This window comes from Xenopus laevis, chromosome 9_10S (assembly GCF_017654675.1).
Source record: "Xenopus laevis strain J_2021 chromosome 9_10S, Xenopus_laevis_v10.1, whole genome shotgun sequence".
NCBI classification, from domain to species: Eukaryota; Metazoa; Chordata; class Amphibia; order Anura; family Pipidae; genus Xenopus; species Xenopus laevis.
In genome coordinates this window covers 5,386,214-5,414,212 of record NC_054388.1, presented here as the reverse complement: position 1 = coordinate 5,414,212, position 27,999 = coordinate 5,386,214, and the positions used below count along the sequence as shown (strand labels likewise).

Genomic DNA, 27,999 nt, shown 5'->3' with positions numbered 1-27,999 from the left:
AGTCTATGGTGTTATTCTAAGAAATTTTGCAATGTACATTCACAATTTATTTTCTTTTAATTCCAAGATATTAAGGGATACATGTGCTGTTAATATGAATGAATTTTGTTACAACAGCGCCACCTGCTGGTCATTTTCCCCACCAGTCTGACCAGCAAGTAGTCAAGGAAGTTGTCAGGAGAAAGAGGCTTCTCTGATGTTCTTCTGCTTAGGAAAGATGTGAGAAAGGTTTCTAATTGTTTTCCTAAGTAGAAGAACATCAGCCTCTTTCTTTCTCCTGACAACTTCCTTGACTACTTGCTGATCAGACTGGTGGGAAACTGACCAGCAGGTGGCGCTGTTGTAACAAAATTCATTCATATTAACAGCACATGTATCCTCAAGCTCTAGCCTTATGGCTCCCTGTGGGGGGCAGAGGCTTATTGCGCCTATAGCAGAATTATACTGTATATCCATATTCAGTGGAACAGGGACACTGCAGGCTGCAATGGTTAGGGAAGGGCCCTGACTAAGTGCTCTATTCTTCCTATGTTACTAAAGCCATCTAAATTCGGCAATAAGCTTGTAACTTTAGGTGAGAAAGGGCTAATTTATTAATAAATATTAATTGCATCCCTTTTATAACGAGGTATTTGTTCCATTAATGTGTTAAAGAAGCAGCAGTCTCCTTCCACCCCCCATTATACATTTTGTGCCCCCCTAGAGACGATAATCCTGCCATCACCGAGTGCTTCTTAGTGATCTTTATGAATTCTGCCCATCGGTCATGATTGTGGAAATGAGGGAAGGAGGTCTCTAGGACCTGGGGATGATGGGTTGATTAAGAGGGAGATGAAGTCCCACAATGCTTCAGGTGTGTGCAGAAAGTCCTATAAAACAAGCAATTCTGTGTGTGTATGTGTTTCCTACCCCATCTTTTTTTTATGTTGCCAATCACTCTGTTTGCAATGTGAGCCCCATGATATTTAGGGGATCTGGAGTAGAATGGGGGTACCAAAGGAAGAGGGCATCTGCGCGGATGAAAATAAAAATGTTACAAAGAGGGAAGAAAAACAAAGGGCTCCCCTCAGCAATTCGCCATTAAACCACCCCACCAAAGAGGTGTCGTGCTCCTGCCGATGAGATACCGTCACGGGCTGCTCGCTCTGGAGGATCTGCAGGGGAAAGTGAGAGCGTAAGGAAGGTAAACGATTTTCTCTTGCTGATTTGTAGGTAAACACCATTGTTCATCATACCTTTTCCAGCAGAGGGCACACTTTCAGTAAGGGTGGTGACACGCTAAGATTCCGGGGAGATTAGTCGCACCAGCGATAAATCTCCTCTTCTTCGGGCAACTAATCTACCGAAAAGCCTTCTGGCTAATGTAAATCGCCGACGGGATGGCACTCAAGGGTTTTTTATTTTCCGAAGTCGCCTCCCGAGGAAACTTCAGGCTACTTTGGAAAACGGATGGCACTCTGAGCTACTTTTTCCCCGAAGTCGCCCAAAGTTACCTTGTGAGGTAACTTCAAGCTGCTTTGGAAAACAACGCGATCCGAGTGCCAACCCACTTGCTAGAATGTAAATCGCCCGCGGGATGGCACTCGGAGCACTTTGTTTTCCTAAGTCACCTCACGAGGAAACTTCAGGCGACTTCGGAAAACGGATGGTACTCTTGAGCGTTACATTTTCTGAAGTCGGCCAAAGTTTCCTCGTGAGGCATCTTCAGGCGACTTCGGAAAACAACGAAGTGCTCCAAGTGCCATCCTGCCGGCGATTTACATTCTAGCAGGTGGGGTGGCACTCAGAGCGCGTTGTTTTACGAAGTCGCCTGAAGATGCCTCACGAGGAAACTTCAGGCGACTTCGGAAAACGGATGGCACTCTGAGCGTTATGTTTTCTGAAGTCGCCTGAAGTTGAAAAACGAAACGATCCGAGTGCCACCCCGCCGGCGATTTACATTCTAGCCGGCGGGAAGGATTTTCGGGGAGATTAGTAGCCCAAAGAAGAGGAGATTTGTCAGTGGGTGACTCAGCTCCCTGGAATCTTAGCGTGTGTCACCATCCTAAGGGTTTTCCATGAGGATTGCTCACGAAAATAAATAAATAAAACCTTGATAGATTAGAAAACTAACTTCCAGCCAAAGGTTGTCAGGTGATGCAGGGAGTTTTAGCTCAAAAGCCTGAACATGCAGGTTGGAAATTCCGGTTCTATAATGCAGTAAAAATGTGTCATGTATCGCAAAGTTGAAAAGTAAAAATGAAGTTGGTCTATTGTACTGTTTGGTGCCTCTAGGCAGTCATAGAATCACAATGAAAGCTTAAAAAAAAAAACAGCTTCCTGTAGATCAGCTTTCAGATCAAGTAAGTTCAAGTCCCGTAGTACAACTCAAGGGCAAGACATTTTTACGGCAGTAGATAGACCTGCATGAAATAATAACACAAACTGCCCCTAGATCAAAACTTGATATTGAATCGCATTTATGTTTCGTCCACTGGACAGAATGCAGGTTTTTAAATTGCTGAATACTGAATGCAGAAACGCACTGACATTGGTGTGTAGCAATATTCTAGTGGGAACATGTGAAGCAGAAGTGACTGCGTTTGTGTGACACTGAAGCAAGATCTTTTGTGTAATAAGTTCCTGTCTACTGTCTCTCAAAGGAACAGTTCAGTCTAAAAATAAAAACTGAGTAAATAGATAGGCTGTGCAAAATAATAATTGTTTCTAATATAGTTAATTAGACAAAAATGTAATGTATAAAGGCTCTTTTCCTATGATTAGGCCCCTTGTCTGGCCCAGCAAGTATTCAGTGCTTGCAACCCCCCCCCCCACTTACCTATGTAAGTTTTTTGGCCTTGTTGTACAGAGAATCAACCACTTTGCTCATATTCTGGATGGTTTCCAAAGCAGCTTCGTACGTTTTATCTACTGGCGGTTCATCAAAAATTATTAGGACACCTTCTCCTTGATCCAGGATTCCTTTGGAAGGGTGAAAAGAGAAAACAAATGTTAAAAACAAACAGATTAGTAGATGGTGATATCCGCAGTGGTACATGCATAGGTCAATAACCAAGTAAAACTTTTGCTTGTAGTCGAACATGCTTAAAGGATAAGTAAACCGTTAAAATAAGTGAATGTAAAATTGATGAGGGTTCTATTCTAAGCACTTTGGTAATTTACATTCATTATGTATTCTCTTTTGATTCCAAGATATTAAGGGATACATGTACTTTTAATATGAATAAAGTTTGTTACAACAGCGCCACCTGCTGGTCAGTTTCCCACCAGTCTGACCAGAAAGTAGTCAAGGAAGTTGTCAGGAGAAAGAAAGAGGCTGCTCTGATGTTCTTCTGCTTAGGAAAGATGTGAGAAAGGTTTCTACCTTTTCTCCTCTCATAAATTTTAGATTTGTTTTAAAGGTTTACTTATCCTTTTTGTTTGAAACAAAGACCTGTCTTGGGGTCTATTCTAATCCTTAAAGGATAAGTAAACCTTTAAAATAAGTGAATGTAAAAGAGGCTGCTCTGATGTTCTTCTGCTTAGGGAAAAAAAGAGAAACCTTTCTCAAATCTTCCTAAGCAGAAGAACTTCAGCCTCTTTCTTTCTCCTGACAACTTCCTTGACTACTTGCTGGTCAGACTGGTGGGAAACTGACCAGCAGGTGGCGCTGTTGTAACAAAATTCATTCCTATTAACAGCGCATGTATCCCTTAATATCTTGGAATAAAAAGAAAATAATGAATGAATGCAAGTTACAAAAAAGAGCTTAGAATAGGACCCTCACCAATTTTACATTCACTTATTTTAAAGGTTTACTTATCTTTTAATAATCAGAACCCACATGCCCAGCCAATGCAAGTTATTGGTTTTGCTTTCCTGTGAGATATCCAAAACATTAAACTTTTGTGCAAAGCCTGGGTGACCAAAAATGATTTATCTGAAAACTGAATAGGTGTATAGCCAGGGAAAGAGATTTGACTTTAGCTTACCATGAAATTTCTTATCTAGGATCATCTGGGAGAGTTTGCGTTCTACCTCGGGCTGGAAATCATAAAACAGCAGGAAGAATTGGTTAAAACTGAATATCAAATATCTCAAGCGCCCACAAACATTAGAACATAGCTAGCCAATCAGAAAGTAGTTTTTTTTTTTACAAAGAAATTAATATGCATTTTAGACTGGAGGTTAAAAGCATATGGGAAGATTGGGAGTAAGCCAACTGGAAACAGGTGGGTGATCAAAATGATACGGAATGCGAATTCATTGGAGCAGGACAATGAGGATCGAAGGGGATATTTTACGTTGAATTTAAGTTTATAGCAAAAAGATTGGACTTTGCGGTGGGAGAGAGAGACCTGTTGTAGCATGTTAGGTCAGTAACAGCTTTGAAAAATAAGGAGCCATTTCAGCAGCAATCAAGTTACATATAAAGTGTAAAGTTCCTCACCTTTGGGAGCTTGATAAGACTTGATATGTGATCAATCTGAAAAACAAAGCCAAAAATTAACATCTTGGAAGAGACAGCGGCATGAAGAGAGAAACACTGATTAAAGGGATACTGTCATTGGAAAAAAAACATTTTTTTCAAAATGAATCCGTTAATAGTGCCGCTCCAGCAGAATTCTGCACTGAAATCCATTTCTCAAAAGAGCAAACAGATTTTTTTTTTTATTCAATTTTGAAATCTGACATGGCGCTAGACATATTGTCAATTTCCCAGCTGTCCCAAATCATGTGACTTGTGCTCTGATAAACTTCAATCACTCTTTACTGCTGTACTGCAAGTTGGAGTGATATCACCCCCTCCCTTTCCCCCCAGCAGCCAAACAAAAGAACAATGGGAAGGTAACCAGATAGCAGCTCCCTAACACAAGATAACAGCTGCCTGGTAGATCTAAGAACAACACTCAAAAGTAAAATCCAGGTCCCATTGAGACACATTCAGTTACATTGAGAAGGAAAAACAGCAGCCTGCCAGAAAGTATTTCTCTCCTAAAGTGCAGGCACAAGTCACATGACTGGGGGCAGCTGGGAAATTGACAAAATGTCTAGCCCCATGTCAGATTTCAAAATTGAATATAAAAAAATCTGTTTGCTCTTTCGAGAAATGGATTTCAGTGCAGAATTCTGCTGGAGCAGCACTATTAACTGATGTGTTTTGTAAAAAAAACATGTTTTCCGATGACAGGATCCCTTTAAGGATATTAGATTAGAAGCATCTGGGAACATACAGAAAAGTCTCCCAAAGATACTGCATTTAAAAAATATGATGTTCCCCTTCTTGCCCATTGTTCTTCTTGCTTCTGAAATCATTCCATCCATTCTTTTACATTCACTCTACGGACTATTGCTTCTGCTCTGCCCCGTACATCCAAGCCCTTTCCAAATTTCGAATTTATGTGAATTTTTTTTTTTTACTCTAATAAATTCAAATGTTCTCACAACTCAAATGGGAAGTTATTTATGAAAAAACTCAAACGTCTAATATTCGATTGAATAGTCCAGACCTAAAAAATCGAATCGAGATTTCCCTCCGAAGGCAATTACCATATTCAAATGGTTCAACGGACCTCTGTCATTGACTTGTAAATGAACTCAGCAGGTTTTAGGTGCCGAATATTCAAATAAAAACTGTTTCTGTGATCGAGATGTGATAAATCTCACATTCAAATTGGTGCTTTTAAATTGAATTTGGGAGTTGACACAAAAAAAATTTACCATTCGAACCTTAAAGGATAAGTAAACTATTAAAATACCTGAATGTAAAATTGACCATTGTGTTATTGAAATTTTGCAATGTACATTCATTATTTTCTTTTAATTCCAAGATATTAAGGGATACATGTACTGTTAATATGAATGAATTATGTTACAACAGCGCCACCTGCTGGTCAGTTTCCCACCAGTCTGACCACCAAGTAGTCAAGGAAATTGTCAGGAGAAAGAAAGAGGCTGCTCTGATGTTCTTCTGCTTAGGAATAAAATTAGAAACCTTTCTCACATCTTTCCTAAGCAGAAGAACATCAGCCTCTTTCTTTCTCCTGACAACTTCCTTGACTACTTGCTGGTCAGACTGGTGGGAAACTGACCAGCAGGTGGCGCTGTTGTAACAAAATTCATTCATATTAACAGTACATGTATCCCCTAATATCTTGGTATTAAAAAAAATAATAATGAATGCAAATGACAAAAGTGCTAAGAATAGGACCCTCGTCAGTTTTACATTCACTTATTTTAAAGGTGTACTTATCCTTTAATAAATCTGCCCTAAAATGTACCCTGTTTAAAAGTAAGTCATTGAAACAAACACTGCAGTGTAAACCTGTCCACTGAAGCATTAGCCAACTGGTCTGGCATGGCTGTCTCTATGCATCGTACTGACCTGTACTCTGGAGAATGGCTCAATCACCCGGATAAGGTTCTGCTCTAGAAGGTTATCATAAAGCTTGGCCAGATGTGTGCTGATAATGGGATCATCCCTTAACTCTGCCTTATAATCTGTCAGTGCCTGAAGAAGATATCACATGTGAGAAGGGAAAAACAACAAAGTGGGGCTCATTTATAAACACTGGTCAAATCGGCACCTGGACAGTAATCCATGGCAACCAATCAGACGATTGCTTCCACTGCTCAACCTGCAGCTGGCTGAACAAAGCTTGTCACTGATTGGTTGATAGAGAGATTTTTGTACTTACCGTTAAATCTTTTTCTCTTGTCCTATATTGGGGGACACAGGCACCGTGGGGATGAAGATCCTGCAGCTGGAGATGGACACTATGTTGCAAAATAAGACTCCTCCTCCTGCTCTGGGCTTCATCCCCTGCCTCCTCCTACAAACCTCAGTTTCAACCGAAGAAGGAGCAAAACAGCCCAAAACAGAAGAGAAATCGAAAAAATAACACCCTCTGAACAAAATACCCGAAAATTGAGAACTATAAACACACATAGAAAAAAACGTCACAGAATCGTGAAAAAACAGTGTCAATAGGGAGGGAAGGCCTGTGTCCCCCAATATAGGACAAGAGAAAAAGATTTAACGGTAAGTACAAAAATCTCTCTTTCTCTTGCCTAATTGGGGGACACAGGCACCGTGGGGACGTCCCAAAGCTCCCAAAAGGGTGGGACACTGTATAGTAGCTGCCTAGCTAACCACAGCGCTGAGCACTTTCCTCCCAAAGGCAGCATCAGCTGAAGCATGCGTGTGGAGCCTGTAGAATCGAGTGAAAGTATGGAGGGATGCCCATGTGGCCGCTTTACAGATCTGATCCGCCGAAGCTTGGTGACGGAAAGCCCACGAAGTGCTGAGAGAGCGAGTAGAGTGAGCCTTGACCCGCAGCGGAGGATTCTTCCCCTTGACAGTATATGCTCTGGAAATGATGGAGCGGATCCATTTGGCTAAGGTCGTCTTGGCGGCCTTGGTGCCCCGTTTGGGGCCATCGGGGAGAATGAACAGTGCGTCTGTCCGGCGAACGGTTTCCGTGGCTTTCAGGTAGAAGGAAACAGCTCGAACAACATCCAGAGTGTGGAGCTTGAGCTCGATCGGTCCTTTGGGGTTCGGACACAAGGAGGGCACCACAATGTCCTGGTTCAAGTGGAATTCAGAGACCACCTTAGGTAAAAAGTCCGGAGTGGGTCTAAGGACAACCTTGTCCATGTGAACAACCGTGAATGGCGATTTGCAGGACAGAGCCGCAAGCTCGGAAACTCTCCTAGCAGATGTGATTGCCAGAAGGAACAACACTTTCTCCGTAAGTGTGGACAGAGGAAGCTGGTCAAGAGGTTCGAAAGGTTCCTCCTGCAAGGCTGAGAGCACCAAGTTGAGGTCCCACGGGGGCACTGGGCAACGATACGGTGGTATGATACGAGTAGCACCTTGTAGAAAAGTCCTGACTTTTGGATTAAGGGCTAATTTGCACTGAAGGAGAATAGACAGGGCCGAAACCTGCACCTTGAGGGAGCTGAGGGCCAACCCTTTCGAAAGTCCATCCTGCAAGAAGGAGAGTACCTCCTTGACTCCCGCCTTCTGAGGGTTAAGGGTTCTGTGCTCGCACCATGAAATGAAAGTCCTCCAGACGCGGTGGTAGATCTTTGCTGAGACAGGTTTGCGAGCCCGCAGCATGGTGGGGATCGCATCTGGAGGAGCTCCCGAATCTCGTAGAATCAAGGCCTCAAGAGCCACGCCGTTAAAGCCCAGAGATGAGAATTCGGGTGGACGACAGGACCCTGAGTGAGGAGGTCTGTCCGTTGAGGAAGGTGGAAGGGGTCGTCGGCTGCCATGGCGACGAGATCGGCGAACCAGGCCCTGCGGGGCCAGAAGGGAGCCACTAGGATGGTCTGGGTTCCTTCTCTTTTCACCTTTTTGATCACCTTTGGTAGAAGAGCTAGTGGCGGAAAGATGTAAGCTCTGGAGAATCTCCACGGAATCACTAAGGCGTCTACCGCGTGAGCTAGGGGGTCGAGGCTTCTGGAGACAAAGGTCGGGACTTGCCTGTTGGTCCTGGACGCCATGAGGTCTATGTCGGGCAGGCCCCATCTTGCCACGATGAGTTGGAACACGTCGTGGTGGAGGCTCCATTCCCCGTGATCGATGGTTTCCCTGCTCAGGTAGTCCGCTAGCCAATTGTCCACACCGGGTATGTGAACCGCAGAGATGGCGGGAACGTTGCTCTCTGCCCATGCTAGTATGGCTTGGGCTTCCCGAAGGGCTGCGAGGCTTCTGGTGCCGCCTTGATGATTTATGTAGGCCACGGCCGTCACGTTGTCTGACTGGATTCGCACAGGGTGATCCCGGAGTACCTTCGCTGTGTGTTCCAGGGAGTAGCGTATCGCCCTGAGCTCCAGAAGGTTGATAGGTAGCCTCTGTTCCTCCGTAGTCCAAAGACCTTGTACGGTGGTTTGGTCTGTGACACCTCCCCACCCTCTGAGACTGGCATCTGTGGTGAGAATCTTCCAGTGATGTGGGGGGAAGGGTTTTCCCCCCGTCGTCCGACATGGTTGGAGCCACCAATGTAGGGAGAGGAGGACCCGACTCGGAATGGATATCTTGCGATCGAGGTTGACTCGATCCCTGCGTTGGTGCAGAAGAATGGTGTGTTGAAGGAGTCTGGTGTGGGATTGTGCATACGGGATGGCCGGAAAGGATGCAACCATCGTGCCCAAAGTCTGCATGGCTGACCGGAGGGGAACCCTGTTGGGACCCATGAGAGATCGGATCCGGGTTTGGAGGGTCCGGGCCTTGTCCTGTGGTAGAAATGCTCTCCCTTGCCTGGAGTCCAGTATCAGGCCGAGGTACTGTATGGATTGAGTCGGGTGTAGGCTCGATTTGTCGAAATTGATCGTCCAGCCCAGGGATGTCAGGGTCTGGAGAACTTGAGAAGTGTGCTGATGAGCCAACGATGCTGACTGCCCCTTGACGAGTAGGTCGTCCAAATATGGGATAACGGTGATGCCCTTGAGTCGGAGTTCCTCCAATGCTGCCGCCATGACCTTTGTGAAGGTGCGGGGAGCCGACGATAGGCCGAATGGGAGAGCCACGAACTGCCAATGATTTCCGTTCACGAAGAATCGGAGGAAGCTGTGATGAGCTGGGTGAATAGGTATGTGAAGATATGCGTCCTTGATGTCTATGACAGTCATGAACTCGTTTTCCTCCATGGAGGCAAGAACTGAAGGTATGGACTCCATTTTGAAGTGGCATCGTTTGACGAACGGGTTGAGATCCTTCAGGTCTAGGACAGGCCTGAGAGAGCCGTCTTTTTTGGGGACCATGAAGAGGTTGGAATAGTAGCCTCTTCCTATGGAGTGTGGTGGGACGGGTTGAATGGTGCCCGCCGCTGCCAGGTCTTGTATGACGGACAGGAATTTGGTTCGGTCGGAGGCCTTGGCCGGCAGTCTGGAAATGAAGAATCTGTGGGGAGGGGTGTGAGAAAAGTCTATCAATAGTCCTTGTGAAACCACCCGAAGGACCCACTGATCCCGAATCTTGTTGTGCCAAACCTCTCGAAAGGACTTGAGTCGGCCTCCTAAGGGTATCCCTTCGGGAGGGGGCACACCTTCATGCGTTGTGGGGTTTATCTTGAGAGGGCTTGGAGGCAGTTTTGGAGGAAGACCAGGGCTGTCTTTGTTTGCCCTGAAAGCGTGAGCGAAAGCTGGAAGTGGACTTATCAACTTGCGTTTTAGATCTTTGTCCCTGTCGGAAGGGTCGAAAAAAGGGCCTCCTCTGGAAGGGGGGTCTCTTGGGTCTGGTTTGGGGGAGAAGAGTACTCTTTCCTCCAGTCGCCTGAGAAATGATCTTGTCCAGTTCGGCTCCGAAGAGGAGCTTGCCTTGAAAGGGAATGCTGACTAGGGAGCGTTTGGACGTTAGGTCAGCGGACCACGACTTTAGCCACAGATATCTGCGAGCAGCTACGGAGTGGGCTGAAGCTTGGGCCACCATCCGTGCCGCATCAAGTGCCGCGTCTCCGATGTAGGTCGTAGCGTCAGCAATTTGGGAAAGGATGTTGTCAGTAGTTGGATCTTCAGATCCTATGAGTTGTGCCGCCTGTTCCACCCAGACCTCCATGGCCTTAGCCACCCAAGCGATAGCAAAGATGGGTCGGAAGGCCGAGCCGGAAGCTGTGAAGGAGGATTTGCAGAAACCCTCGAGGCGCTTGTCTATAGGGTCTTTGAAGGCTGCTGCGTCGGCGACAGGAATGGTGGTATTCCTTGACAATCTGGAGACGGGAGGATCAACCGCTGGGGGCGAAGACCAGAGATCAATGCATTCCTTAGGAAAAGGGTAGGTTTGGGTGAATCTTTTGGAAAGTTGCACTCTGTGATCAGGGTTTTTCCATTGTGACTTGATAATTTCATCGAGCTGATCATATGCGGGAAAAAGGCATGAGCTCTTCTTGTGACGCTTAAAGATGTTCTTTGCCGGTTCAGGCGGGGGAGAAGCATCCTCAATGTTAAGCGTGTTGAGAACTGCTTGAATAAGGCCTTCCACTTCCCCTTGAGTTCTGGGAGTGTCTATGTCAGGATCAGGGTGTTCCTGATCTGAGTCCTCGGCTGATAAGACTTGACCTTCTTCGTCAGATGGGGAAGGCATCTCCCCAGGGGAGTCCGGAGGAGAAGGAGCAGGGCGCTTAGACCTCCCTAGTCGTTGTTGAGAATGGGAAGGTTGGGATAAGTGCTCAAGGACCCTGTCTAAGGTCTCGGGGATGCGGGCCAAATGTTGGATGCCTGCAAGTGAGAGGGAGAGAGCCCTAAGTATATCGGGGTCCGAAGTACTAGCCTGAGGTAGAGGTGGTAGGTCGGATTTTCTGCAGGCCCCACACAATGAATCAGCCGAGGCTGAAGGAAATTTAGTTTTACAATTTGAGCAGGCTAAAAAAGAGACCTGCGGGTGAGGTTGAGCTGAGGACTTAGTGGTCCTGGGCTCTTCTGCCTTGTTGGCCATATTGCTCCTTCGTGGTAAACAGTTAGGAGTATAGGAAAAAAATCCCAAATAAAATCCCGTAAACTTTTTTTTTTTTTTTTTTTTTTTTTTTTTTTAATATAAACCTTATATATATATGAGGCAGGGGAATCGGCCTCCGTTAGCTGAGGCAGAGGTATGGCTGCGGGAATTCTCCAGGCAAGTGTGGTCTGTGGAGAAAATATCAGAAGTATGAATGGGGGCCCAGTGGGTCCATTTACTCTGTAAGTAGTAGCCATAGCACGTAGTAACAGAAAGCAAAAGTGACCAGCATCCACATAGCCTATTCAGAGGCATAGAAGTGGTATATAAGAATATAAAAAAATTATATAATATATATAAATATATATAATATATATACATATGAGTATGACCAGCATATGTAATGGGTACAAGGTATGGCAAAGGCAGAAGCAGCAAGCGCAGGAGGGAAGCGCGCGAGTAGACAGTGTGAGAAGAGAGAGAAGGCGATAGGGATAGAGTGTGCCAGAGTCTTAGTATTGCCGTGATCATAAACGGTATTACCTGCTTGCAGAGAGGATCCGGAGGAGACTGCAGCGTGGCAGGGCGCGCCAGGCGGGAAGGGAGCTGGGCGGAAGCGGAAGGATGAGTGATGGAACGCGAGTGCGTTCCACCAGCAAAAGGCGCGCATCCCTGACCAGGAACAGTGAGAAGGGCGGGAGGGGGGATGGTGGAACGCATGCGTTCCACCCGAAAAAACGGCGGTAGAGCTAGTAAAAATTTAGGAATGGGGCGCAGATAACAGAGAGGGTGCAGGAGAGAAAAATAAAAATAATGTACTCACCATAGAAGACTGCCAGCTGAAATTGTGCCCTGTGGATTACTTCCCCTAGGAATAAGAGACACACATATAAACATATATATATATATATACACAGTTGTGAAATATATATATATATATATATATATATATATGTGAGCTATTATACTGTGATACACCCGGGTGGATGCATACCGCTGATGCAGACCTCCGTAGAGCGGGAAAGCAGCGTAGGGGGGTGAGGAGCCAGCCTGCAGACCTCCGGAGAGCGGGAAGGCTAAAGGGCAGACAGTATGCAGCTGGAGAGGCGCTTGAGTGAATCAGTGGCCTCTGTATGAGTGGCGTGACCTTAGGCCTGAGGCCCTGATCATTGCTCCAGCCACAAGAAGTGAAAAAACGTGTCGTCTCCTTCTGAGGACACTAAAAGAAACTGAGGTTTGTAGGAGGAGGCAGGGGATGAAGCCCAGAGCAGGAGGAGGAGTCTTATTTTGCAACATAGTGTCCATCTCCAGCTGCAGGATCTTCATCCCCACGGTGCCTGTGTCCCCCAATTAGGCAAGAGAAATGGGTTACTACCCAGGTTCAAATGTACCCAGTGTTTATAAATGAACCCACTGATTCCAGATAAAGTAAATCCCACCACAGTCATTGAGCAACACGGATACCTTTTCAAAATTGGCAAGTGAGCGGTTCTTACTGGCCTGTGCCACGCATTTCAGTGCTTCGGTCTGCAAAGCAAAGAGAAAAAAAAAGGTTTAATGCTCTGAGCACAAAAATCTTTCCTTGTCTGTGTGAAATGTCAACTTTTTATTATTTGAACTGCTTGAATTGCAAATACACTAACCTGCCGTCCGGCGTAGCGCAAGGCCAGCTTTCCACTCACTAAAGCCTGAACGTCCTCTGGCCTATAGGAAACATAAGAGACAGGTCAGAAAATAACAGGAATATAGTTAAAGGTGTGTTCGCCTTCCAAATACTTCTTCAATTGAGTTGTTTTCACCAGAAATAAAGACTTTTTCCAATTGTTTTCCTTTTTTTTTTTTTTTTTTTTTTTTTACAAAATCTAAATTCTAAGGTTCCTGTCTCTGGCATTTTAGTAATTCAGATGCAGATTCTGAACTGTTACAATTTTGCAACATTTACTTGATCCATTTCTCAGTAGCATCTCTGGAGTATTAGCAACTATTGTATCAATTCTAACAGCTGCCTGTAATATAACTCAGAGATTCTGCTCAGCAGTGAAAAAATCAGTTAAATGTATGAGTTTAGAGGGTCGACGACCCCCCATCCCACAGCAGCTTTAGAAGGTGAAAAATAAGACTTACACTTCAATATTAGAAAAACAGTCACACATAGGGGGGAATTCACAAAAGCAGGCCCGGACTGTCCTGTAACTGCTTCAGGAGGAAACTTTGGGCGACTTCGGAAAACGAGCGCTCCGAGTGCCTGCCCCCAGGCGATTTTCATTTTAGCCAGCGGAAGGCAGATCAGGAGTTTAGCCGCTGCGAAGAAGAGGAGATTTGTCGCCTGGAGACTAATCTCCCCGAATCTACCCATGTGGCCAGACCTTAAGAGTGTGGACATCGCTGAAGCCGAAGACCGGACCTCTCTGCCTCTCTCTCTCTGCACTTTCTGCGAGTCTCTGTCTCTCTCTGCCTTTCTCTCTGCACTTTCTGTGAATCTTTGTTTCTCTCTCTCTCTGCACTTTCTATGAGTCTGTCTCACTCTCCGCCACTCTCTGTTCTGTGAGTCTTTGTCTCTCTCTGTGCACTCTCTGCCTCTCTCTCTGCACTTTCTGTGAGTCTTTATCTCTCTCTCTCTGAATTACACTTAAGTGAGAAAGGCAGCTCTTTATGCACATACATTTTTGCAGCCTGGATAGGACTGGTCCTATAAAACAGGATTTTTTGATACTTACCGTTAAATCTGTTTCTCTGTAGTCATAAGGGGGACACAGGGAACCATGGGGTTAAGCTCCATCCTCCAGGAGGCAGGACACTTGAATATTAATTAATTCAGGGGCGTGCCCTTCAGGCTTTACCCCCTACACTGTACCTTCCTATTCAGTTTGTCCCAAAGCTGCGAACGTAATCACTGAATAAATCACAGGCAGAAAGTAAACAGTGAAACTGAACAAAACTAGACCAAAGGTCAATAGCTCGACAAGGGCGGGAAGCCCTGTGTCCCCCTTATGACTACAGAGAAACAGATTTAACGGTAAGTATCAAAAAATCCTGTTTTCTCTGTCGTCTTAGGGGGACACAGGGAACCATGGGGACTTAACAAAGCAGTCCCAAAACAGCAGGGTGGGAACGAGCTATAATTATATACAATGAGTACTGCAGAATTATTTAAGTACTGAATGCAACACCTTACGCCCGAGAGAAGCCTCGGCTGAGGAAAAGGTGTCAACTTTGTAAAATTTGGAGAAAGTATGAACAGAAGACCAGGTAGCCGCCTTACAGATCTGCTCCAAGGAAGCAGAGTTTCGCCACGCCCAGGAGGCTCCCACCGCTCTGGTAGAGTGAGCCCTAAGTCCTTCAGGTGCTGATCTTCCCTTCGCAGAGTATGCTTGTTTGATTGATTCTCTGATCCATCTTGATATTGTCACTTTTGAGGCTGCCTGGCCCCGACGAGGGCCCGATGGTATAACAAACAGGGCCTGCGATTTTCGGAAAGATTTAGATCTGTCCACATACCATCGTAAGGCTCTGACCACATCCAGATTATGAAGTCTGCGTTCCTTATCATTCTTGGGTTCTGGACATAGAGAAGGAACAACAATTTCTTGGTTCACATGAAAGTCGGAAACTACCTTGGGTAGAAAGGTTGGAACCGTACGAAGAACGGCTTTATCCTTATGGAATATGAGGTAAGGAGGAGCACACGATAAGGCACTAAGTTCAGATACCCGTCTGGTCGATGATATTGCCACAAGGAACACTACCTTATAGGTGATCCATGTATCTGAAACAGAAGATAGTGGTTCGAATGGTGGATCCAGCAGGGCTTCCAACACTAAATTGAGATCCCAGCCAGCCACCGGTGTACGGAATGGTGGCACGATATGGGCCACTCCTTGCAGAAACGTGCGTATCAAGTCTTCATTCGCAAGGCGAGATTGAAACAGGATTGACAAGGCTGACACCTGGACCTTGAGCGAGCTGAGCTTAAGGCCTAATTGTAATCCTCTTTGTAGAAATGAAAGAATCCGTGGTAATTGCAATTCAAGGAAGGGAAAATGAGACTCCTTGCACCAATTGAAGTAAGACTGCCAAACTCTGTGGTATGATTTAGAAGATGAGGCCTTTCGAGCTCTTAACATAGTGAGTATGACTTCTTCATCTAGCCCTTGGCTTCGCCAGACAGACCTTTCAATAGCCATCCCGTCAAAGCGAAGAGTCCTGGGTTGTGGTGCAATATGGGTCCCTGCTGGAGGAGATCTGGTCTGCCGTCTAGCCGTATCGGCTGCTCTATTGACATCTCCTGCAGGTCGGTGAACCAGGTTCTCCGAGGCCAATACGGTGCCACTACAATTACTATCGACTGAGATTGCTTTATCTTTTTGAGAACCCTTGGCAGCATTGGAAGCGGTGGGAAGACGTATGCTAGATCGAATTGCCAGCGCTGAGTCATGGCATCCACCCCCACTGCTAACGGATCTCTGTGGCGGGCAAAGAATCTTGTTACTTTTCGATTGTTTCTGGATGCCATTAAGTCTATGCTGGGAGTTCCCCACTGGTCCGTCAGCTGATTGAATGCCACTGGATGCAGTTCCCATTCTCCTGGATCCAGCTGATTCCGACTGAGAAAGTCCGCCTTTGTGTTGGACACTCCCGGAATGTGTATTGCAGATAATTTTACTGAGTTGTTTTCTGCCCAGAGAAGAATCTGTCTTGCTTCTGCCAGGGCCGCTCGACTTCGCGTCCCTCCTTGACGATTTATGTACGCTACTGTCGTAGCATTGTCGCTTTGGACGCGTATCGGCTTTGCTCGGAGTCGATCTGTCCACTGGACTAGAGCCAACTTTACCGCTCTCAGCTCCAGAATATTTATTGGTAGTTTGGCTTCCTCTGGAGACCATAGCCCTTGAGCAGACTGCTTGTCCCATGTTGCCCCCCAGCCCTGGAGGCTGGCGTCTGTTGATATCACAACCCAGTCCGGTGTTGCCCACGATTGACCTCCGGCTAGATTCTCCGATCTCATCCACCACTGTAGATCCGCCCTTGTCTGTTGAGACAATGACATGGAGCGGGATAGAGGTCCCCCTTTCCACGTCGCTAGAATGCTGGCTTGGAGAGGTCGAAGATGTATTTGCGCAAATGGAACTGCCTCGATGGCCGAAACCATTGTTCCCAGTACTTGCATCGCCTTGTGTACTGTTGTGCTTTGACTGGATAGAAGATATCGAACTTGATCTCTGATCCTGGACTGTTTGTCCCTGGGTAAGCTTACAGTTTGTGTGATCGTATCGAATTCCAGGCCTAGGAATATCATTTTGTGACTGGGATCTGGGCTGGACTTCGACCAGTTGATGGTCCATCCGAAGCTCTGGAGTAGCCGAACTGCTCGGCTGAGGTCCTCCTTGGCCCTTGTTTCTGAACTGGCCTTTAGCAGGAGGTCGTCCAGGTAGGGGGTCACAGATATCCCCTGCAGTCTCAACGTTGCAGCTGTTACCGCCATCAACTTGGTGAAAACCCTGGGAGCGGACGACAGTCCGAACGGGAGTGCAACGAATTGATAGTGTTTGTTCTTGAAAGCAAAGCGTAGGTAGCGGTGATGGGGGGGCCAAATTGGCACATGTAGGTATGCGTCCCTTATATCCAGGGACATCATAAGTTGCCCCTGTTCCATTCCTCGAATGACTGATCTCAACGTCTCCATCTTGAACCGCACTGACCGAATGAATTTGTTGAGACCCTTGAGGTCGAGCACTGGTCTGAGAGACCCATCCCTCTTTGGTACTGTAAATAGGTTCGAGTAAAAACCGGAGAATCTCTCTGTGGTTGGTACTGGACTGATTACCCCGGATCGCTCCAACTTGTCTATACAATCTAGAAAGGCTTGGGCCTTCTGAGAACAGTGAGGAACTCTGGACATGAGAAATCTTCCGGGTGGTATGCTTGTGAAATCTAAATGATATCCTTCTGTCACTATTTCTTTGACCCATGCATCCGTAGAATGCTTTATCCATTCCTCCCGGAATCGAAGTAGTTTGCCCCCTATCCATTCCAACGATTCCGGAGGTGGTGCCCCGTCAGGCTGAGGCGGGCTTCTCCCCTGAGGGTTTATTGTGAGGCCTGTTGGTTTTCCAGGAGGGCCGGCTTTTCTCACCGACTTTAGCCCGAAAGTGGGACCGTTGTGGAGAACTGTTTCGCCTTGAAAATCTGCCACTTTGGCCACGAAAAAATTTCCCCCTCCTATTTGAGGTGGGTGCTCTGCCTCTGGTCTGTGGGAGAAAAGTACTCTTCCCCCCCGTCGCCTGGGAGATGATTTTCTCTAGCTCTTCTCCAAACAGACGATGTCCCTTGAAAGGTAGAGAAGTGAGCGACTTTTTGGAACTAAGGTCCGCAGACCAATTTTTTAGCCATAACGTTCTGCGTGCTGCTACGGACAAGGCTGAAGTACGGGCAGTAATTTGTGAAGTATCAAGTGTGGTGTCACAAAGATAACTAGATGCCTCAGCAATAGTCTGTGCCGATGATAACAACTCCTGTCGAGGAACCCCGTCTAGAATGTCCTTGACAAGCGATTCAGACCATGCCTGTATGGCTCTGGACACCCACGCTGAAGCCAGGCAAGGGCGTAGCGCCGACCCTGCAGACGTGTAAATTGCACGTAGAAACCCTTCTAGTCTTCTGTCTGAGGGGTCCTTGAATGCTGCTGCGTCGGTAACTGGTAATGTGGTGGACTTTGACAGTCTAGACACTGGTGCATCAACTGATGGTGGGTTAGACCAAGTATCAACTAGTTCTTTCGGAAAAGGATATGATTTAGAGAATTTTTTAGTTGCCTGAAACTTGTGTTCAGGTGAATTCCACTCATTCTGAACCAAACCTTGAAGTTGTTCATGTTCTGGGAAACAGACTGACGACTTATGTTGTCTCTTGAATAGACTAGATGCATCTCCTGTATGTTTGGGCTTCTGAGATATATTAAGAACCTCAAGGACCCCCTTAATAATCCCGTCTACATCATGAAAACTGTCACGATCCTTTCCTTCATCCTGATGTTCTTCCTCATCTGCAGATGAATAGTCAGAAGATCCAACCTCACCTTCAGAGTAAGAAGAGTGTAGCTCAGGAGAAGATTCGTCAGACACAGCAGGGTTGACAGTGTCCCCTCTTGCGTCGTCCACACGTCTACGCTTGCCACCAGTCCTATGGCTAAGCTTAACCAGAGCCTTTCCTAGGTTATCTGCGATGGCAGGCAACCCTTGTAATGATGCCAGAGATTGAGACAATTGTACAGCCCATAGAGGGGGAGGTGGCTCTGCTGCAGCTCCAGAGTCTAAATCCTGAGGTACAATTTGTGGAGTAGTCACAGCTGAAGCAGCTGAAAGACCCCCAGGAGCAGTAGTTTCCCCCTGCCCCAAGGAGCAAGACCCACACAGCGGCTCACCCTGGCCCCCTGGAAACTTTTTCTGGCATTTTGAACAAGCAAGGTATCTCACCTGTGCTGTTGAGGGCCCCTTCCCCCCTGCCCTTGTGAACAGTCCCACTGACCTACCTTCTGCCATAGTATAGTAAGGTAGAGAGAAAGGGGTACTGCCTGAAGTAACCGCTAGTCTTTTAGCCAGTTCTGATAGCTGCCTGCTGCTCTCCCTTCGGATCTCCGTTCCAAAATGGCCGCTGGAACGCAAGTTGCGTTCCAAACCGTGCGCGCATGCGCACAAACGCTCGCTTCGCGCCAAAAGAAAATGGCGGCCGGCAGCAGAGAAAGTGGAACGCATTGCGTTCCACTTCATTGCGCTGAGAGACGGAACCCTCAGCCGCAAAGGAGCCTCCCTCCATCCACCTCCCTCCAGAGTCACCACCAGAATGCGCAATGGAAGCGCAAAACACCGGCCAGACCCTGAAGGCAGGAAAGGTAGGGACAGGAGACACCAGAAGGAGCCGATAGAAGGTAGAGCTGGCGCTGGAGAGGGAGAGAGAGCAGGGAGGGGGGGGGTGGGGGTTAGCCCCCAGGAGAGGGGGGGTAGCCCCCAGGAGGGGGGGGGGGTAGCCCCAAAATCATTAGGCAACGTTACTGCATAACACAGACAATGTGCCACTTACCCCCACACCGGCCAAACCTTCTGCCCTGAATCAGTCAGCGCAGGCAACGTCTGGGTGGTCGATATAGCAACAGCTAGAGAGTGACCCCGGTGCGTTTCACCTCGTAGGGGGCTTCCTATGTAAAGACAGGTAACCCTGCTTTCAGGCCTCACCCCGGGTATCAGCCATGGGCTGAACGTGGAATCACGCGTCGGTCCAACCTCCCGGGAGCAGGACACTTAAAAAACTGAATAGGAAGGTACAGTGTAGGGGGTAAAGCCTGAAGGGCACGCCCCTGAATTAATTAATATTCAAGTGTCCTGCCTCCTGGAGGATGGAGCTTAACCCCATGGTTCCCTGTGTCCCCCTAAGACGACAGAGAAAACAAAGATATGATAAAACACATTCATGGAGTGATTATTACTAGGGATGCACCAAATCCATTCACCAATTTTGGATTTGGCCGAACCCCCAAATTCTTCGCTAAAGAGTCTGCCGAATACCGAACCAAATCCTAATTTGCATATACAAATTAGGGCTGAGAAGGGGAAACCATTTTTTACTTCCTTGTTTTGTGACTAAAAGTAATGCAATTTCCCTCCCCCTAATTTGTATGTGCAAATTTGCATATGCAAATTAGGATTCAGATTCAGTTCAGCTGGGCAGAAGGATTCGGCTGAATCCAAATACTGCTGAAAAAGGCCGAATCCTGAATTCAGTTCATCCCTAATCATTACACCCACTAATGACGTTGCAAAGAAACTGTGGGATCACAAATCCCAAACATTTACATAACAACATTCAATTTCAACGTACGTATTCAGCATGATCTTGCACAGCAACATATATTTCAGGGCTGTTATAGCCTTGGGGCTGTCTATGGAATCGTTCCCTTCAAAAGCCTCATAAAAATAAGAATAAGCGGTCTTCCAGTCTTTCTCCTCTGCGGCGTGGATTATACCTGAGTTAAAACAGCGGAATGTGTGAATGATTACACCTCCGTATAATGAAACATGTACATCCACAGACATTACAATATTCCAGGAAGGAGATATTAGTACCTGACTGCATATCCAGAGCAGCCTGCAGTTTGGGTGGGCAGTAGATGGCGTTGGCTGTGGTGCGGGCGGAAGTCAGTGCTGCTCGAGCTTTGGGTAAATTGCTCAGAGCATGGTAAGTCTTGCTTTCCAGTAGCTGAACCTCCACTAAGAGGGCCTTGTCATCCATCTTTTTCAGTTCTTTTAAAAGCTGTGAACCTGGGGAATAAAGGCAGAGAATATTATATATAATGTATAACTTATATTATATGAACTTGTGCTCATTTTATTGCTTCTTTGTGCTGACCAGCTACCCTCAGCAAAGTCAGAGGCCATCCAGTGTGCAATAGGCCTCCATCCCCAGTTGCATCTTTTAAAACCGATATTCGCCTTAGAGCAGAACGGTTTAACTGGGGATGCATATGACAAATTTGCTCTTCCAAAAGAGTTTTCTTATGGCTCCCTGAATTCTGGCTCAAGCACAAGTAGTATACTGAAGGACAGGTCTACTATATGGAAAGGTTGCACTTTTTTTTATTTAAAGGGGTGGTACACCTTTAAAGGAGAACAAAACCCTTTAAATTAACGTAGCTAAAAATGACCATATTTTATTTAGTGAACTTATTGCACCAGCTTGTCAATGGCAGCAATGATCCAGGACTTCAAACTTGTCACGGGGGGGTCACCATCTTGGAAAGTGTCTGTGACACTCACATGCTCAGTGGGCTCTGATTGGCTGTTGAGAAGCTAAGCTTAGGGCTCGTCACTAATTATCCAGAAGAAAATGAGCTTCCCTGGCTGTAATATAAGCTGATGCTACAGGTTTGCTGATTATTAAATTCTGATGCTAATTGCACTGGTTTCTGTGCTGCCATGTTGTAATTATGTGTATTAATTACTAATCAGCCTTATATTGTGACATTTCTATTCTATGTGTACTGTATATTGTGAGTGGCTCCCTAAGCTCAGTAAGTGACAGCAGCACAGAGCATGTGCAGTGAATCAGCAGAAAAGAAGATGGGGAGCTACTGCGGCATCTTTGGAGACACAAATCTTTACTGCTAAAGGGATGTGGTTGCCTTGGGCTGGTAAAAATTCCCAAAACATAATATACAATATTTGTAGCCTACTTCTTTAGTTAAGCTTTAGTTCCCCTTTAAGTCTGCTATATGAATACAGTATAGCCTGGGTCATACATACATACATCTTTATGCTCCATCATTGTGAAGGCTTAGGTTTATTTGTTGTTTGTGGATTTTCTTGTGTCTAGGGGTTACAATCTGAATATACTTTAATATTCTGATCGCTGCTCCAAGCACTTACAGGTTTAAAATATTACCTAGTGCAGAGGTCCAGATCAGTTTTATTATGGCCATAAAACAATGAGAATAGGTTGTAGTAAATCTGCAAACAACAAATAAACCCAAGCCTCAGCCATGATGGAGCATAAAGATGTAGTGGCAGCTATAAACATTCTCTAGAAGCCCTTTAGACGCTTGTCTCTAGGGTCCTTTAAGGATGTAGCATCTGGATCATCATTGTGGCCCTGGATGTCAGGATAGCGGAGTGGCTGATTTGGGAGGAGACTTGACTGTCCACACTGATTATTTATGGGGCTGCAAGGAATGGAGTGCCTCATCGAACTACAAGTCACGTCTCCCATCCTCACTGCCCACTACATTATTTACCTTGTATCTCTCTACCATTGGTACAATCTCTGTAGACCTCAACACATCACCCCCCAGACACGCTCATCTGGAAGACGTCATGCAAATTGCTCCATTTCAGCTGTTCTCTCTGAAATACTTACTGCTATTCCATTCCACCCCCATCTCTCAAGCATTCAGCCATAACTGAAAAATGTCTCCACATCCACAGACATTGTATCTCCAGGGGAACTGGTGAAGTGCATATGGCTGCCTCTCATTCACTCAACCCCCCAGACCTAGTGTGGATTGAAGGGGATCCCACTTTGTATTTTAGCCCCTTCAGGTTGTTCATTTTCCTTTTAAGCTTTAAACTTAGTGTTTACTCCACTTTCCATCTTTCATATTGCAGGAATGTCCTTCTAATCAACATGTTATTGTGTTTTCTAAACATATAATAAGTGACTTGCACACCACTATTTACATTTAAGCCATTATGGTGCCACTATGTTTTCCATTTTGCTATGTCATTTATCTTGGCTTTTTGTTTACCTTTATTTCAATGATCTTAAAATAGAACACAAAAAAAATACACAGAGAGCGGAGACATTAGATCAGCAAATAAAAAACAGACCAAGACTGCCACCTGGAGGAAGACTTACCTAACTGCAATGCTTCTTGATAACGTTTTGTGTCAAGGTAGAGGGATACAAGCCGAGCCTGGAACAAATATCACAAGAAGTGTCACTGGAGCAAGGAAAGCGACAAAACGAGTCCAATGACATAAATGTAAAGTAGCAATTATTTTAAGAAGTTATAACCACTGGGGGTGCCAAGCGTTTCCCCCACCCAGTGATTACAATCAGTTCCCCAGGCCTGTGCTTCTGGTTGCTGAAAACTGTGCTGGAATGGGGTACTTCTGTAGGACCTTAAAGGGCAACTAAAGTCTAAAATAGAATAAGGACAGAAATGCTGTATTTTGTATACTAAACATAAACTTACTGCACCACAAGCCTAATCAAACAAATGATTTGTGCTTTCAAAGTTGGCCGCAGGGGGTCACCATCTTGTAACTTTGTTATACATCTTTGCACATGCTCAGTGTGGTCTGGGCTGCTTAGGGGGTCATCATAAATTCAATTCAAAAATCAAAAAAGCACAAGTCAAATATCTGCCAGATGCCGATACAGCAAGACTGATTAATAATCAGAATATACAGACTGCACTGGGTCTGTGGATACAAATCTACACAGTTGTTACAGGGAAACAAACAAAGCTGCTCGAGTTCTGGGAAGTAAGGTGGGGGGCTCCCCTCTGTCCTTTCAAAAGTATGATCGTTTCCCTGCAGAGAAGTTAGGGACCATCTGAAGTTTCCTAACTGCAGTGTCAGAGCAAGTAAAACGTAGGGGTAATTTTACTGCATTGAGTCCGGTTTCTTATAAAAACAGTACAAATTTTTTAATTAAAGTATATTGGAGATAGGTTTCTTTTTCATAAGTAAAAATGGGATTTTATTTTTTTGCCTTTACATGCCCTTTAAGTGGAAGAAGATCACACCATGCTGTAACTACAGATGTACCTTGGGCTCGTGGAGTTTTCAGCAAACAGGAGCACCGGCCTGGGGTATCAGGTAAGCAATTATAATCAATAGGAGGCTCCTAACATTTGGCACCCCACAGTGATAATTTTACTTCTCCTAAAACCCCAAAACAGGCCAGAAATTAAATATTCCATCTGCAGAACTGCTGTGTTCAAAATGACTAAATATAATTTTGCTACATATCATCATGGAGCACTTAGCACCATGAAAACATGATTGACTGGCACAACTGCAGACTAAACACCTATGCAGTGCCATGATTGGTGCTGGAGTTGGGGGATAGAAAATGGATCAGGATTGCAGCACAAGCTTGTGCCTGGTTTTATATTTATAAAGAGAAGACAATTTTAGAAAGTGTTCGTACCTCCAGTGCCTGGCGTAGAAAGGTTCTTTTTTCAGCTTTTGCCCATTCGATGCATTCCAAGCACAACTTCACCTACAAGCAAAGGAATAATAGTATTGTTAAAGTTAAAATTACATTTAAACAAATCGGCACTGATTTGCCGGCAAATGACGTTCTATCTCCAATATGGGGCGATCGGTTTTTACAGACCTACAAACATTTATACGTTTGAACTATATTTTTTGTCGGACGATGCATTAACCAGTGTTGTTCAGCTTTTTATGTGTAGGGGGGGACAATCATATTTCATCCCTTATGTTTGAGAGATGGCTTTTAGTAAAGGAAAGGAATCTATGCCCATAACAATCCCTTTGAGGTACCCTGGCCCAATAGGGCTCAAATCATCTACTAATAATAATAATAATAATAATAATAATAATAATAAATCACCTCCTGTCCTGTTGCTGCCTCCATATCCAAGAACAAATCCAAAAGGGACCGCACAAGTCTGGCTGCTTTAGCTTTGCTGATCGAGTTCAGAAACGGACGCACATATTTCAGGAGACCGCCGAGTTCTACGAGGAAAAAGAAATGTAAATCCAGTACGAAAAACGCCTTTGTGGAGAATAAAAAGGGTAGTTCACATTTGAATTAACTATTATTATGATGCAGACCGTGATATTCTTTTTGGTCTCTGTTTTTTTTGTAATTTTTTAAGCAGCTCTAAAGAGTTATCTGGTTGCTATGGTCTACTTTACCGTAGCAACCTAGGCGATTAATTGAACGAGAACCTATAAAAATGAATAGGAGTGGGGCTAAACAAAAAGCCACATAGCAATAGTTTTTTTTTTGGCTGCTGTTAGGCTCAGCGACCCCTAACAAACACCAGAGAGCATTGTACAATCTACACAGATTTTCTGTTATCCAAGAATTACTGTGGGGTTCCATATCTGTATGGACATTATGGCACAGTCCTTGTAAACAGAACAGTGGGGAAATGGCAATTTACTGAACAAGTTTACAGATATGGGATCCTAGTATCCAGAAATAGGGGAACGCCAGCTCTCATAGAGCCCATTCTGAGCATTTTCTTTTTGTCTGTACAGGTTCGGGATCTGTTATCTGGAAACCAGTTATCCAGAAAACTCAGAATTACGGAATATATAGACTATTTTAGCCAAATAATTACATTTTTAAAAATGATTTCCTTTTACTATGTAATAATAAAACAGTAGCTTGTACTTGATCCCAACTAAGATATAATTAATCCTTATTGGAAGCAAAACCAGCCTATTGGGTTTATTTCATGTTTTCACAAGTTTCTAATCGACTTAAGGTATGAAGATCCAAATTACAGAAAGATCAGTTATCTGGAAAACCCCAGGTCCCGAACATTCTGGATAACAGGTCTCATACCTATAATAATAAAACAGCGCCTTGCACTCAGCAACTAATGGTTGCACAATAATCCTATTGCATTTGTTTTGGTTTTAAATGTTTTTTTTCTAGCAGGTAAGGGGATCCAGCTCACGGAAAGTAAACACCAGCTGCCAATAATTCTGGATAATAGATCCTGGAACTGTAGTAAATATTGATATAAATATACAGACAGGAGGGGGGATAAGTTTTACACTCACCTGCTGCTTGTCCGGTCTTGGCCAAAAGCCCACCCAACTCCAGGATGCTTTGCTCTTTGACACGTAAAGCCTCCTCATCGCTCTCCTGAATATCTCGCTTCACTGGAAAAACAGACAAGAGTTATGGGACGCCGCTTCTAATGGTCAAGTTACAGACTTTCCTAATTATTGCCAAGGCCTATGACTTAATTGCCCCCCAGAGACGCATGAAACGTGCAACGTTTTTTATTGTTAAAGGGGTTGTTCACCTTTGAGTTAACTGTTAATATAATGTACAGAGGGATATTCTGAGACAATTTGCATTTGGTTTTCATTTTTTATTATTTGTGGTTTTTGACTTATTTAACTTTTTATTCAGCAGCTCTCCAGTTTATAATTTCAGCAGTCTGGTTGCTAGGGTCCACATGGCTGCACAGCAGCTTGTTTATATAAACTATAGTAGTACTTATCTGTTATCTACTGTGTATCCTGTGCTTGAATGGCTGCCCCCATGGCTACACAGCAGCTTGTTTATATAAACTATAGTAGTACTTATCTGTTATCTACTGTGTATCCTGTGCTTAAATGGCTGCCCCCATGGCTACACGGCAGCTTGTTTATATAAACTATAGTAGTACTTATCTGTTATCTACTGTGTATCCTGCGCTTGAATGGCTGCCCCCATGGCTACACAGCAGCTTGTTTATATAAACTATAGTAGTACTTATCTGTTATCTACTGTGTATCCTGCGCTTGAATGGCTGCCCCCATGGCTACACAGCAGCTTGTTTATATAAACTATAGTAGTACTTATCTGTTATCTACTGTGTATCCTGTGCTTGAATGGCTGCCCCCATGGCTACACAGCAGCTTGTTTATATAAACTATAGTAGTACTTATCTGTTATCTACTGTGTATCCTGTGCTTGAATGGCTGCCCCCATGGCTACACAGCAGCTTGTTTATATAAACTATAGTAGTACTTATCTGTTATCTACTGTGTATCCTGTGCTTGAATGGCTGCCCCCATGGCTACACCGCAGCTTGTTTATATAAACTATAGTAGTTCTTATCTGTTATCTACTGTGTATCCTGCGCTTGAATGGCTGCCCCCATGGCTACACAGCAGCTTGTTTATATAAACTATAGTAGTACTTATCTGTTATCTACTGTGTATCCTGTGCTTGAATGGCTGCCCCCATGGCTACACAGCAGCTTGTTTATATCAACTATAGTAGTACTTATCTGTTATCTACTGTGTATTTTGTGCTTGAATGGCTGCCCCCATGGCTACACAGCAGCTTGTTTATATAAACTATAGTAGTACTTATCTGTTATCTACTGGGTATCCTGTGCTTGAATGGCTGCCCCCATGGCTACACAGCAGATATAATACAAGAAGTAAAACAGATGATAATAAAGGACACGATTAGAAGGATCAGAAGTCTCTGAGACAGGAGCTGCCATTGGGCAGGCAGAGAAGTCACGTTGAAAGCAGTGGGACGTTCATATTATTTGTACAAATCAGCTGCTTCCCATTTCCCACAATAAAAGCCTCTGACTAAACGATAACGTCTTATCCAACCATGTGTCGCGGCAACAGAAGGCTGAGTAATTCCCTCCTCTGTCAGAGCCTCATTCCCCACAAAGGAGCCCAGCGAGCAGCCTCGTTCCTCTTATTTCACCTACCCACCGGCTCCTACACGTGCCGCACGCTCACCTATAGACTGCAGGATGTCTATACTCGCCGACCGGTCGGACACCAGCATTTCTTGCGCTCTCTGGAACTCAATCACCGCCGCGGCCGCCATCTTGCCCTATTCCAGCACCCTGACACAGCTCTTCCGGGCCGGAAGTAGCCGTACCGGAAGGCCGACTGGCTCCCTGAATGAGTGTCCCGGGCCGCGCTGAAATGTGGGAACTGTAGTTCCGCTTGACAACAAAAGAAGGTGACAGCAACAGGAAGTGACGCAGCTGTTACTAGGCAGTGGCGCTTTTGCTGACTTATTATGAGTTTTCAAAACATTAAGGCCTGTGGAAGCTGATTCGGTGTGGGCAAGCTTATTTTAGGGATTCTTCACCTATAAACCAGCACCCAAAACTTGCTAACCCTTCTGTTTAGGCTTGGTCCCTATAATCCCATTTATAATGTTTACATTTCCTCCTACAACAGAAAATATGAATAAAATCGATTATAAACCAATGTTCGTGTCACAATTACTGTTGTTTTTACTGCTATGTTAGTCCCCAGACCAAAAAATGTTACTTGATGCCAGTTATTTGT

General features: G+C 45.1%; 1 protein-coding gene across 1 annotated transcript; it reads right to left on the bottom strand.

Moving 5' to 3' along the window:
* Window positions 1-555: 555 nt before the first annotated feature.
* psmd11.S (proteasome 26S subunit, non-ATPase 11 S homeolog) lies at window positions 556-27,621 on the bottom strand. Its single transcript, XM_018238080.2, has 14 exons — window positions 27,436-27,621; window positions 25,738-25,839; window positions 24,551-24,675; window positions 24,122-24,193; window positions 22,820-22,877; window positions 20,536-20,730; window positions 20,291-20,435; window positions 13,063-13,123; window positions 12,884-12,946; window positions 6,365-6,490; window positions 4,430-4,465; window positions 3,972-4,023; window positions 2,819-2,961; window positions 556-1,154 (listed from the first exon to the last, which is right to left on the bottom strand). Exons 1-13 carry the CDS (start codon window positions 27,524-27,526, stop codon window positions 2,819-2,821), a joined length of 1,269 nt encoding a protein of 422 aa, XP_018093569.1. The 5' UTR covers window positions 27,527-27,621; the 3' UTR covers window positions 556-1,154.
* Window positions 27,622-27,999: the final 378 nt, after the last annotated feature.